The 14723-nt window shown below is 37.1% G+C and overlaps 1 protein-coding gene across 1 annotated transcript in view; it reads left to right on the forward strand.

Annotated features, from left to right (window-relative positions):
• Nucleotides 1-3766: 3766 nt before the first annotated feature.
• IPO7 (importin 7) overlaps nucleotides 3767-14723 on the forward strand; it is a 46314-nt gene continuing 35357 nt past the window's right edge. Inside the window, exons 1-2 of the mRNA XM_042904649.1 lie at nucleotides 3767-4003; nucleotides 14328-14409. Of these exons, the coding sequence (XP_042760583.1) occupies nucleotides 3920-4003; nucleotides 14328-14409 (166 nt within the window). The 5' untranslated portion in view covers nucleotides 3767-3919. The remainder of the gene's footprint in view (nucleotides 4004-14327; nucleotides 14410-14723) is intronic.

Below are 14723 nucleotides of genomic sequence, written 5' to 3' on the forward strand. Positions count from 1 at the left end.
ATACCAAGTTGCTGAACATTCAGCATTATAGCTGCTGTGAAGGATGCTCTGCAGAAAGTCCTCATTTCTTCGCTTTCTTTAACTCTCCTTCCTTACCCTCTTACTTGACTTTCTCCTCAGCCCTTTCCTTAATGCCAATAACAATTTACTTTTGTTCTGAGCTTTATAATTACAAAGTACTTCCCAGACTCATTTGATTCTCAGAATAATTTTGGGAGCCCAGGCAAGATTATTTATTCATTTCCCAGGTGGAAACAAAAAATGAGGACCAGTGAGATAAACGTTTTACCCAAGGCAGCACAGTGCCTCAGAACATAATCACTCTTTTTTTAGCTTCTAGGTCTTTTTTTAGCCCCCTACATTTTTTTTCCCATTGTGGTCCCAGGAGTGAGAAGACACCTGGGAAAGGATAAGTCACAGAAAAGCTTATTTTACTTACTTATTTTTAAAGTGAACTCCACCCCCAATATGGGGCTTGAACTCACAACTCCAAGATCAAGAGTTACATGCTCGACCACTGAGCCAGCCAACCACCCTAAACGCCTACATTTTGAATTGTTTAGAACAAAAATCTTACCAAGGTGTAAAAATGAATTCCACTCAGTTATAAGTATAATGATTACTATTAGTGAAAAAACAAAATTTCATGAAAAATTTTGTCTAAAATATTTTTGATATCTGAAATGGGGCTAACATAGGATGTATAGGATGTGAAGTTTCAGTAATTATGGGATGTCTTGACAAAATCCAGTCACCTCAGACAGATCAGTCTAGGCCTTAAGATAACTTTGGGTGCTCGGTATTTATCATCAAAACCTTATCACAAGTGTTCATCCATGAAAGCCTCTAATGGAGGCTTGTACAGGGAAAATTCATTCTTTTATTTTCTTATGTTACAGCTGAATGGTCATTTCCTGAACCCTCTTTTTCTTTCATACCTGCAGGAAGACATGGGTTGTTTTGTTTTGTTTTTCTGTGTGAACAACAGAACCATCGTTTATAAGCTCAGATAACCAAATCACCTCTTATATTGTTCCTTACCTCTATTTTTGTCCAATTCCATTCCAGTTCAAAACCAGCTCAGAACTTTGCATTTTCTACTTTTCTGATTTCCTTAGACTAATCTTGCCCAAGAAGTCACTATATTCGCTATAGTGGCTCTGGGAATTGGGATTGAGCAGTGAGGTAAGGTTATCTATTTATGCTTATACTGGCCTAACATAGCACTTTTTCTTTAATCTTCACACATTTATTTATTGAGCACATGCTCACTTCTGCATTTGTCATGGAGAGATAGACATGGTCCCTGCCCTGGAGGACCTCACATCTAAATTTCCAGTCTTATAGAGTCACATTCTTTGTGTCAACAGCTGGACAAAAACAAACAAACAAACAAACAAACAAACAAACAAACAAACCTACAATAAGTTGGGTGTGCTAATCACACTGCCAGCTAAGCTTCTGAAGTGTCCTGGAACAAAGCTCCTTGTGTGAATAAAGGAACTCTGGTTCCCCAGATGGTATCTAGTACCCTATGAGCTCTATTCTCTCTGAAGCATGAGACACTGCCTAGTGCTCACTTGGGCAGCACATACACTGTGAATTGGAATGAGACACAGGCCCCACTCCAGCTTTGGATCTGCAAACCTTGCTGGCTCCCAATTCCCAGTACTATAGCTTAGAAACCATATTTTTCATCACCACTTCTCCCTTTCAGTTTCGGGGAAAGGAATTGATATTTTTGGATCACTTTTTATGTGTCAGGTCTTTTACATGCATTGTGCTATGCTGTAGTTGTCACAATTTCATGATGGATAAGTCAATTCTGGAATCTAAAATAGATATGTAGTAGTGCAAAAAAGACTGGCTTTGGAATCATGAAAATTGAGGTTTAGATTCTGGCTGAGCCACCACAAGTCATTACTAGTTCATTTATTCTTTTTCATTTATTAACTAAAACATTTATTGAACTCTTAATAGACATTCAAGCTTCATGGTAGGAGGTAAAGATACAAAAGTGAATAAAATATAATCCTTATCTTCAAGGCCCTCACTATCGAGGGATGGGTAGGGAGAGGAAACCTTTTCTTTTTTTCTTTTTCGGTTTATTTTTATTTTTAAGTAGTGTTAAGATGTAGACCCAATGTGGGGCTTGAACACACGACCCCAAGATCAAGAGTCACATGCTCTTCCAACTGAGCCATCCAGATGCCCCAGGGAGAAGAAATTCTCAAACAGGTTGTATCAGTACACTGATGGAGCTAACAACAGGTTATATTATGGAAATTTTATGACCTTTCACAATTTAAGTAGCTTATGTGAGCCTTGATTCTTCATTTGTAAATTAGGGATAATTATGTAAACCACACTTCCAGGCACAGTGGTTGGCATATAAGGGATATTAATATTGCAAAGTCCACTATTCCAGGGAAAGACTTTTGTGCCCCTTTTCTCCTTTTTTGCAAACTGAAAACAATAAGTGATTTTTTAACAAGTTGCATTTAAAGTTTATGATTCATTTTAAGGATATATGTTTACATAACTTTATTATAATCGAGACAGTTATGAAAGGAAATTACTCAAAATATCACCATCCTAGAAAATAAATTAACTTCATTTGCCAGCTTTATTTCCCAAGTCTTTGTCCATGTTACAAAGCCATATCCTCACATAACTGTTTCTGTGTTGTTACAAGGTATATTATGTATGTGTATATATATATATATATATATATATATACACATACATATATTTTTTTAATTTTTGTTTTCAACGTTTATTTATTTTTGAGAAAGAGAGAGACAGACTGTGAGCAGGAGAGGGACAGAGAGAGAGTCGGAGACACAGAACCCCAAGCAGGCTCCAGACTCTGAGCTGTCAGCACAGACCCTGATGCAGGAATCCACCAACTGTAAGCCAAAGTGGACCGCTTAACCAACTGAGCCACCCAGGAGCCCCAAAGTATATGATATTTGTAATTTTTAATGCCTGTGAAATATTTAACTGACTGAATTCTTTTACTTTGCTTAACAATTCCTATATCACTCGACATTTCTCTTGAAAGGCAGAGTGATTCAGTAAAGAGAATGAAATCTTTTAAAACAGAAACATCCTAGGTTTGAAATCCTGGGTGAACTTCTTACTACCTAAGTGACCTTGGGCATGTTATTTAACTTTTCTGAAACTGTTGCTTTAACTGTTTTAAAGAAGGTAGTGTTCCAATAGGGATTATGCTCTTATTCTGCATTTACAGTTGATTTATAGAAAGTTCCTACCAAAATTTGGATGCTCAATAAAAACCATATTTTTAATATTTGGTAATCCTAAATATGTAATGTTATAATATCTTTTACACATAAATCAGATTTAATCTTTTGTGTTATTTCCTTAAGATAAAGTCTCATTAATGGGAATAGTTGGGGCAAAGATTATGAATACTTTTATGGCATCTAGAAACACATCTCAAACTGCTTTTCAAAAGATTACCTTCAATTACAAAGCTACTAGCAATGGATTGCATCATACATTGCGTTAGATTCACCTCACAATCACCAGAGGTATATTATTATGGGAAATCCTTGGGTTTGTTTTAATTTTTTTTACTGTGGAGTTTGAACATTTTCCCTTTTTGAAAAGCAAGAGTTGCCTGTAGGAGCAACAGTTCAGGGCCACGTGGGATGTGGAAAGCTCACGCGGACTACGTCTCCCAAGGTGCCCCGCGGGCGCGCCGACAGGAAGTGGCTGGAGCATCTCCCGCCTCCACGCCGAGGCGAAGAGGTTCTATCCGGGGCCTTGGCGCTTCTCTTTCCTTTCGCGCCGGTTGCCGCTGCGGAGCGCGGCAGGTCCATGTGCGCAGTGAGCGGCGCTATTCCTGGCCCAGTAGCACCCGAGCTCCGGGTTTGACCGAGTCCGCGCTGCGATGGACCCCAACACCATTATCGAGGCCCTGCGGGGCACCATGGACCCAGCCCTGCGTGAGGCCGCGGAGCGCCAGCTCAATGAAGTAAGGACGCCGGGCGGGCGGTGGACTGTGGCAGGCCGAGCCCTCCGGGCCTGGCCAGAAGCGCGGACGGCGTCGCTGAGGGGCCCAACTGGAGGGGTGGGGCGGGAACCTAACTGCGAGTGCCGCGCCGGGGCGCCTCAGACTGCTGCGGTGGTGGCGGCGGCTAAGGCAGCCTTTGCGTCGGATCCTGAGCTGGGCCTCTGGCTGCGGTCAAGGCATGAGGAGCCGGCTGAGGCGAGGCGGGCGTGACGGGCTGGACACATGGCTGGCTCGGGTGGCCGGCCGCCCTCTGGCTCATACCCAGCTCGTTCCTCGCGCCCAGGAGGGGGCGAAACTCGCTGAAAGGTTTTTCAGACGTTTCCGGGAGCAGTCTCGCTGGCGTCGGGTTTGGAGGGGCTCCTGGGAATGCAGAAGCTGGTCCTTTGGGGGCTGCGGCTGTCATCCTGTCACTTAAGTGGGCTGATCGGTGATCGGCACAACTTTCTTCTCTGCGACTGAGCTGTTAGGGAAAGCTTTCAGAGGCAAGCCCCCGCCTCTTTGGCAGGGCGAGGGTAGTGCTGGATACCAGTCTGATTCACTGCTCTTTTACTCTAATAATGCCTCAGTCGGGGAGGCAGGACAATGTAGTAGAAAGTCAGGTGAAGTGCACCCTTCTAGGTAGAGCTGAACCACTAATTTTCTTGACTGACCTTGGGCAAGTCGCTTAACCTTTTAATGCTGAGTATCTCCCATTCATAACATCAGGCCACAGGGTTGCTGTGACGGTCAAGTGAGACACTGTAAGGCCGAGTGCCTTGAAATGTGCCAAGCTCCATATCCACTCACTCATGACTGGTTCCTTTTTTCCTCCGTATTTTCGAGGGACCACCCTTTGGAAAACAGCTTTAATATGTGGGCATACTATTGTACTACCTTAAGTTTCATTATTTCTAAATCAATGCAAGTTTTTATATTTTAGTGAGTATTTTAAAGGCTTCTTAAAAGGACCCCTGTAATTCCTATGCCAGTTAATAATTGGCTTTTGGTATACTACTGAGTGCAAGCTTTAGTGAAGTTCAGTGTACATTTATTTTTAAACGGAAAAAGAAGTCCCTTTTTAAAGTAGAAATTCAGTTATTTTATGCTTCTCTTAACTGGTAAGTAACTCATTTAAAAACATTACTTATTATTGACTTTGCAGAAGCCACAGGAGCATTCCTAACAGGACAGCATCAGTGTACAATGCTATGTCAGAGATCTCTGCCCTCAAGGAACTTGTGTTTTAAGAAGACCACCCACAGAGTTTAGACAAATTAAGTGTAAAATTATTTCAAAATAAAAAAGTTAAATCTTTTTTTTTTTTAATGTTTATTTATTTTGAGAGAGAGAGAGAGAGAGAGCATGTGAGCAGGGGAAGGGCAGAGAAAGAGGGAGCCAGCACAGAGGGAGCCACACATATGGTGAGATCATGACCTGAGCGGAAATCAATAGTTGGTTGCTTAACTGACTGAGCCACCCAGGCACCCCTAAAAAAGTTAACTCTTATGTATATAAATGAGACCATCATTAGATCATACCAAGAGTGATGCTCAAGTTTTTGTTTTTTTTTTAAAGATGTTTTTAAGTATTCTCTCCACTCAAGGTGGTCCTTCAACCCACAACCCTGAGATCAAGAGTCCCATACTTCACCCACTGAGCCAGTCATGCCCCAGTGCTCAAATTTTTAGGCTCAAAGTCACCTTGGGAGGAGCTTAGATTTCTTTTGGATATAAAATAATGCACTGAAACAAATTCCCATATTGAACCATTATGAAACTATGGAGGTAGTTATGGATCACTTTTTATTTTGATTTATTTTTGTGATAGACACAGGTTAAGATTAACATTTTGTTTATGAAGTATTAATACATGTGTAAGTTTAGGCACTCTAAAAGTTCAGTCACAGTGATTTCTACTATGACTTTATTATCCTGCCAAAACATGCTGTGTGTAATTATTAATTTTAAAAATTACTATTTGAAAAAAAAAGTTGATTCCCTAATAGAAAAATTTGAAATTCATTCATTCTTCAAGCAGTTATTAAATGTCTGGTTATATATGATGACATTTTGTAATTGAGACCTAGGATAAATATTTCACAATCTGATTTTTGGAAGATGAATAATCAAAATAGTACTCATAGCATTTTTTACTTAACTGTTAAGCTTCTGTTAGAGTTTTGGAATACTTTGGAGTAGTGAACACTGCTTTTCTGTGAAAGAAAATTTGGTGTCTAGCCTGTATTTCTGTAATTGTTAGCTGTTCACATTTTGCAAATTTCTTTCAATTATCACACCTCAATTTTAGTAAGTTTCCTAAGGTAACTTTTCTTTTAATTAGAATATTCTCATCTCTAGTCTTCATTCCACTTTAATGAAGTGTTCCCATTTTAATACTTTCTTGCTTTGACTTTTTTTGTGGCAGAACCTTAATTTAGGAAATAGATTCCAGATAAGTCTTGAAGAAGCTTGACTGTAGCAAGAATGAGGAAGTAACATTTTATTTCCATCAGGCTCTTCTTGATTTTGGATAAGACAGGATGAAGCAATCATTCCATACTGGTTTTTGTTTTTTTTCAGCAAGTTATATTTTGGTTCATTTTCGTTAAAAGAAAAAGATTGACATTTGAGTGAATCTTTTCAGCTAAGCGAAGTAATCATGAACTGTAAAAATTGTAAATGTTATCAAAGTATTAATAGTGCAGATAAAACAAAAACAAAGTGCTCTTGCCTCGCAGTGATTACACTTAACTGTTTCATCTGTGTGGAACCTCTTTTACTCAGTTATCTCTTATGCTTGTTTCCTTACTTCCCTCTATCATTGTTCAACTGTCTCCATATCACTAAGGAGTTCCCCTGGCTATGACACCCCAGACACACTATACCTCCCTTAGTTTATTTTTCTCTGTAACACTGGTTTGTCATACATATTTTACTTATTCTCGTCAGTATAATTTTCAAGTTTAATGAAGTGAGGAATTTTTGTCTTTTGTCACTGCAATTCTTTGATTTGTTAGTGTTAGGCTTTACTGACTTTATTATGACAGATAACAAACAGTAAGACTTTAGCTGTTATACCATCTCTCATTAGAGAATTTTTAGAGTATTTATATGTTTTTTATATTTCATATAGATAAAATTAAGAAATTTCCATGAGACTGCTGGAGACCACAGTAAGGAGACTGTTTTTTTGGCAGATATTTTCAAGACACATTTTAGTATTCACCACTGATTTACACTGTAGCATGGCATGAATTTTGATCCTTTTTTTTTTTTTTTTATTGCTGTTATAATTTTGGACTACATTATCATGTCTCAATTTGAAATTTCTTCATGTAACAAACTTTGCCTCAAAGACTGGAGGAAACCATTAAAAAGTACAAGCATTCTTGGAAATATAATTGAAAACCTCCTTAGTTATTTGATTTTTTTTTTTTTTTTTTTAACGATGAAGCATTCTGCACTAATTGGAGGATCTTAGGAAAGTTATTTAACTTCTAAGCATCATTTTCCTTATGTACAAAATAAAAGTAGTAATAGTGTGTATATCACTGTGTCATGTGAGTTGATGCATGTAAAAAATTCAGCAAAGTGCTTGGAACCTGCTAAGTTCTCTCCAGGTTATTTGAACCACTGCATCAGTGCCAATTGATTAACCACTCTACCACACGATACGTTTTATTTCTTGTCTCAGTCTAACTATAGTAGTTTCATATTTTAGTGGAAAATGGAGAAAGAATACAAGTACTTATTTGGACACTGAGATTGTTAGTAGATAGCATTATTGTATCATGAAAATTGGCACAATTATGAGCACAGTGCCTGACACTCAGTGGGCTCTCAGTAAATATTTTGTTGTATGCATGGAGAAATAAGAACTTGAATAATAGCCAGAAATGTCTTTTAATCTTTAAAGTAGATTTGTGTACAGGAAACTCATTTGACATGTAAATTATATACTTTGAGATTAATTGACTTCTATAGATCTAGAAGTACAGTTCTAAAAAATTTTAGGAAATTAAAATATGTGACATTTGGTATTTGTTCATTCAACATTAATTATTTGTTATGTTTCCAGAGACTCCTACTTCCTACTCTTGCTCTCACTCAGAAAAACTTGTTTCTTCCTTTATAAGATAAAGTTAAGACATCTGTGAAGGTTTTTGGCAGATTATTATAATAGACAACAGTCTCTGCAGTTCTTCCTGCTTTAGCTGCCAGTGTTGTTCAGTGGAAACCTTTCCATACAAACCTTTGCTCATGCTACTCATTCCTCCTATTAAGCTCTTATAACCTAAAAATGAAAGTTTTCCTGTTCACAAATCTCATCAATACCATCTTAAATGCCATCTTTTCCTACTCTGACCTTCTGTGGTACTTTGTAAACTCAAAACTCACCTTTTTAATACGTAGTTGTATATATTCTTAAATTTTAACTATTTTAATTTTATTTGAACTAGATGGTTGCTGTCTTTTCTACTCTAAAAGTGCATTGACTTTGAACTTAATCTCCAATGAGAATAAAATCTGTAGATGAAGATTTTTTTTTTTTAAATCTTCAGAGTATTAGCTGAGCATAGACGTTCAACAAATAATTGCTTCTGTTATTTTTAAAATATTTGGAAGAGGGCCACCTGAGTGGCTTAGTCGGTTAAGCATCCGATTTTTCGTTTCAGGTCAGGTCATGATCGCATGGTTGTGGGATCCAGCCTTCCTTGGGCTCTGCACTGACAGGGTGGAGCCTGCTCAGGAATCTCTCTCTCTACACCTCTCCTGCTGTCTGTCCGTCTGTCACTTGCGCGCGTGCTCTCTCTCTCTCTCTGTCAAAATAAATAAACTGTAAAAATATTTGAGGGGCACCTGGGTGGCTCAGTTGGTTGTGTTAGACTTTGGCTCAGGTTATGAGTTCCAGCCCCACATTGGGGCTCTGTGTTGCCAGTGCTGAGCCTGTTTGGGATTCTCTTTCTCCTGCTCTCTGGCCTCCCCCTCATGCTTTCTCTCAAAATAAATAAACTTAAAAAAAATTTGAGTGACTATCATGTGGCAAATCCTATCTTTAATGCTGGAGGTCTGATACCATACATAAGACAAAGTCCTCACTCTCATGAAGTTTACATTTGAACTTAAGTTTTAAATGTAATGTCAGGAAAATTTTTTTGAAACGTTTATTTAGGATGACAGCTTCCAGTCTGGTGTGTTTAATAGCAAATGTCTTTGTGGTAGGTACTGAGTTAAGTAGATGGAAAGATTCTTGATTCCTACCTTTCTGGAGTTTCATAGTCAACACGGCCCTCATAACACATGTGGTTGGACTTACAGTAGAGTTATGTGTAAGTTTTGGATAAAGATACTTTTAAATCTGACTTTGGTTAAGGCAGATAGAATCTAAGTATCAGTATCCCTTCCCCTCTTACACTTGCAGCAAGAAAAACTGCCATAAGTAGAATTAGAAAGCTTACCTAGGAGCATTTTAAACCTTCAATTCCTAAGCTTAATGTGCTATAAGATGGTCATGTGATAGACATGCTGTTTCTCACATTCGTTATGTGAAAAAGTAAGTGGACTTAGCTTTGATATGTTTCTTGATATTTTGTGTTTATCTTTTAAATACATAAACTACCTGAGTCACTTCTAGGGTTTTCACAGATGATTACAATTACTAGTGTAAGTGATAAATTTTTATTTATAAATGGTGAATTTGATTGTTTAATTAAAGGACTTTTGAAATGTTCAATTAATGAAAATCTTAGATCTGGAAAAGTGCAAAATGATGGCATGTTTATAGGACAATTTGGCATGTCTAGAAATTCAGCAAAATACTTATGAGAATAAAATATGTGTTTTTGGAAGACAGAATTGTCTGTACCCTGAGCAGGTAAAATTCCTTAATTAGGAATATCTCTAAGTAGATACTCTTCTGAATTTGGGAGAGGGAAAGTCTGGATACTTTGGCTGTTAGATAGGAAGTTATTCAGTGACACAGCATGTTAAAGATCTGAAAGAAAGATATTGCCATATTAATGTTTATAAGAAAAATTTCTTTTTCAGATAGAGTAGATGCATATATTATTTTACTTATTGTTTGCTTCTATCAGTGGCACATTAATGATATTTGATTTAAAGTGGGTTTTTTTTTCTTTTGGTTACTAAGTCCTTTATAATTAAGTTTTTTAAAACTCCTTAGTGGGAAAGCATTTATGTAGTACCGCTATTTAATGAAAGGCTGGAAGACTTAGTGAAGAGCCTCAGGCTGGTCCTGATTCTATCACTATGATGATGTAACCTCACTATGCCTAATATTTCAGGTAGATAAAATCGGGATATTTGTCAAATTCTCTAGTAAAACAGAAAAGTTAGAAATCCCTTTGCTCTTGAAATTATCTGGCTGTATTCATTTATGTATTCTGATGTCACAGTGCCCTTATGCGCATCTTTTTCCTTATAAATAGTGTTAAGTACAGTAGCTAATTGAAGGTCTTTCAGATTGCATTCCACTGGAGAGAAATAATAAAAAGTTACCTCTTAAAGAGTTAGCTTTAAAAGATATTGACATTAGGTAATTACATTGGAAAATGTAGGTCTAGAGGGGAAACTGATATTGGAGAAAACATGGCTTAAATTTTAAGTTGGGTTTGAGGAGCTGGTAAATATCAGAGGGAAAATGTGTAGCAGGCAATAGGGAATGTGGAATTGAAGGTTAGGAGAGAAAGCAACAATGGAAAGGAGACTTTTCTTGGTGAATTGAGAGGGAGGGAGTGTCATCTGGAGGTGTAGGGTGGACTGGAGGGCTTCACTTTTGGCCATTCCTATTTTTGGAACTTTGAGAAACAGAAAAAAGGAGACTGGAGAATTGTATATAAAAGGAGGAAGCCAAGAAAAGGAGTTTTAAGTAAGAAGGTTGGTTGTGGGTAATTTCGTTTCCTTTTTACTTCAATGATTAGTTTTTCTACGAGTCAACACGAATTACTTATGTATTAAGTAAAAAGCTATTAGAAAAAGAAAGGGTTGTTATTTTTAAATGAGGGAGGTTAAAGCAAAATTTAGACTTTTTTGATGGAAAAAGCTTTTAAAATATTGGTAACCTTACAGAAAACAATTTTCTGAATACAGAGTTAGTGAGTAGAAAGCTAGTAAGGGGGTGGGGATAAGATTGTAGGTTAAAGGGTCTGGCGAAATTTGTTTATGTGGGTATGTGTAATCATTTTTTCCTTTTGTAAAGTTAGACTTACTTAGGGAGGTGGGGGAAGCTGCCCCTAGAGTAGAAGTTTTTCAGGCCTATTATTACCTGTTATAATAATAGCTTTCCACCTGTGATGTTTTATATTCATTTATCCTAGAATTAAATCCTTGATACTGCTTCAAGACCTTATTATCTTCCTTATCTGGTTGTATAAAAATTTCAAAAAAAGTTCACACTTAACTAGATCTTGATGTCACAATTTATTCATTTTCGTCTTTCATTATTGTCTTTCATTCTCCTAATAATCTCTTGAATATAACCCATACTTCTTTTCTTTTTAAAAATCCCACCCCAATCTCATCTATATGGTAAGTCCTTTTGGACCTAACTCAAAATTTTACGTCGAAATAGAATTAATACCCCAACCTACCTTATAGTGATCTTTTATCTCTGTAGTGTCTGACACATTGTAAGTACCAATAGGTGGAGTGGAGTTAAAGGAAATGGAATTCAGGTTGTGGCTTTTGAAAAATTTTGATGAAATGGGTTTAAGGGTGAATGTTGAATTGTCTGGGTTGATGACAATGAGAAGGTAAGAAGTTGTCTTGAAAGGTAATTTTGTGTTGTGGTTAGCAGCTTTTAAACTTTAGTATTAGCCGTTGTAGTTCTACCTAATGATGTATGATGACCCATTTGTTGCTTCAGTTCTTCTGGTTCTCTGATTGCTGGAAACGAGAAGCTTGAAGAAGGGCCTATAATTAGTGTCAGCATCTCTAACTCATACTCTAAAAGATTTATTGTAGCATCTTGAGGCCCATATCAATGTTTGCCAAACTGTTGAGAGTGATAACATAATTACTCAGATTTTATTATTTTTTTTAAGTTTATTTTGAGAGAGAGAGAGAGAGAGAGAGAGAGCGCGCACACGCATACCCAAGAGGGGGGAGGGAGAATTCCAGGCTGGCTCAATATCAGCTCAGTGCGCAATTTGGGGCTCAAACTCAACAAACTGTGAGATTGTGATCTGAGCTGAAGTCAAATGCTTAACCAATTGAGCCACCCATGTACCCCAATTACTCAGATTTTAAAAGGTTTTTGTGATGAAGAATGAGGCTAGTGATTAAAAGGAGGTTTTCCTGTTTGAACAGTTAAAATGTATCTTTATTTGATCTCTGTTTTACAGTTGTACCAATCCATGGTCTTTTTTTCCTTCATTTTTAAACTTTATTGAGGTATAATTTACATGCCATAAAATACAACTGTTTTAGGTGAAACTCAGTGATTTTTATTTTCAGTAGATTTAGCAAGTTGTACAACTGTCACCACAATCTAGTTTTGGAATATTTTTGTTTTCTCAGTAAACTCCCTCCTTCCAGTTTAATCTTGTATCCCAGGTCTAGGTAATTGCTAATCTACTTTTGCTCTGGATTTTCTTGAGAATGTCATGTCTGATATTTAGTATTACTTTATGTCTATTTGTTACCTTCTTTGGGAGGATACAAGGCATTAGGGATTTCAGCTGGATGGAAATTTGTGCGGGGCAGGTATATAAATATAAATGTCCCAGGTTGAGTTTGCTTGTGCTGTTTCTGCTGTCAGAAACATCCTTTTTTTTCTTACCACGTGGTCTAGCTCAGTTGTCTGAAAGGAACACTTTTTTTCCTCACTTGCACTTTTGAGATATGTGCTTGTGTTTCTGAAGGCAAAGTAACTTAAAGAGTAATAAAATAAGCACTTATTTTCATAGTTCAGTTTTTTTTATAACTTGAATTCAACCACTTAAAGTATCCAATTCAGTTGTTTTTAGTATATTCAGAATTATGCAACCATCACCACAAACTTTAGAACATGTTCATCACCCCAAAAAGAAACTCTGTGCCTGTTAGCAGTCACTCTCCATCTCCCTCTCTGCCCCCTGCCAACTCCCAGTCCTGGAGTATTGGCATCTTTCACACAATATATTTTTAAGGTTCACATATGTTGTAGCATGTATCAGTACTTCATTTTTTTTACTACCAAATATTTAATCATTATGTATGGATAAGCCACATTTTGCTTGTCTATTCATCAGTTGGTAGACATGGGTTGTTTCCACTTGAGGGCATTATAAATAATGCTGCTGTTAATGTTCAGGTAAAGGTAGTCTTGCCTTTTTTGTTGTTTTGGCTTTTTTGAGAGAGAGAGAGAGAGAGAGAAAGGGAGAGTGGGTGCGTGGGTGAAGGGCAGAGGGAAAGAGAAAATCTTAAGCAGGCTCCATGCAAGGCATGGAGCCAGATCCCACGACACTAGGATCATGACCTGAGCTGCAATCAAGAATTGGACACTTAAACGACTGAGCCGTCCAGGTTCCCCCAGTTCTTTTTTAGAAAACCAGAAACAAATATGACAACTTTAGGAGTCTTTAACTTTTTAGTACTGTTAATGAAAGTGACCAGGGTCCATAGTATAAACTGGAAAATAGAAAATGTGTGAAGAATAGCTTCTTTATAATCCTACCACCCAAGATACAACTATAGTAGCATTTTGGATATATTTCATTATTTTCTGTGTATGTTGCACTGGAATTTCATATAAGTGTATTAAATAATCCTATAGTTTGTATACTACTTTTATCATATGTTCAAAGCTATTGATTTTTAACTTTGTATTTAAATGTAACATGCATACAGAATAGTCATAAAGGTACAGTTGATTAATTTTCACAAACTGAACACACTATGTAAAATAGCCATATTCAGAAATAAAACATTATTAGCCCCTTGTAAACCACTTTCCAGGCTGTTAATTTTTACTGACTTCGTTTGTGTGTAGCCACTTAGTAGAACATCTCTACTGAGAAATTATTACTGAATTGGGGAAATAGACATTACCGAGGATATGGTTTTTGAGCTGTTGGTGCCAGTGTAGGTTAAGAATGCTAGTTGGGATAAACGGGAAGGCAAATACAAACATCCAAAATATTTTAGGAGTTAGGTTATTAAATTTTTCTTTTAGTTCATAGTTGGTGAGTGATGGGAAATAAGGCTGGGACCAACTTCCAGGTGGGTAGCCTTTTGTGCCAAACAGTGGAATAAAGTACTGAGAATATTTATTTGCAGAAATTTAAAACCTGTTTTTTTGTTTGTAGGCACACAAGTCTCTGAATTTTGTTTCAACACTGCTTCAGATTACTATGTCGGAACAACTGGATTTACCTGTGAGACAGGCAGGCAAGTTACTAAATTATTTTCTTGGGTTTATGTAAGTCATTTATTTAAAAGGTTCATAGTTGAATAGCAGAGGTATGTTGGGATGGCCCTTCATTGATTTTCTTCCCTGAAACTTGGTTTGCCCTCTTGTGTTTACTACAAACAGCTAGTGCCTCGATATTTGGTGGCAGAAAAAAATGTGATATTTCCTTGAATTAAAAGAGAAGCTAAAAAGAGAAATTGATAAGGTTTATTAAAAGATTGTTCATTCCCTGTTTATTTGCCCAGTGGATGCTTCTAAGATACAAACCTCTTTGTTTATCAGTTGTTCCTTT

The sequence above is a fragment of the Panthera leo genome, chromosome D1 (genome assembly GCF_018350215.1).
Source record: "Panthera leo isolate Ple1 chromosome D1, P.leo_Ple1_pat1.1, whole genome shotgun sequence".
NCBI classification, from domain to species: Eukaryota; Metazoa; Chordata; class Mammalia; order Carnivora; family Felidae; genus Panthera; species Panthera leo.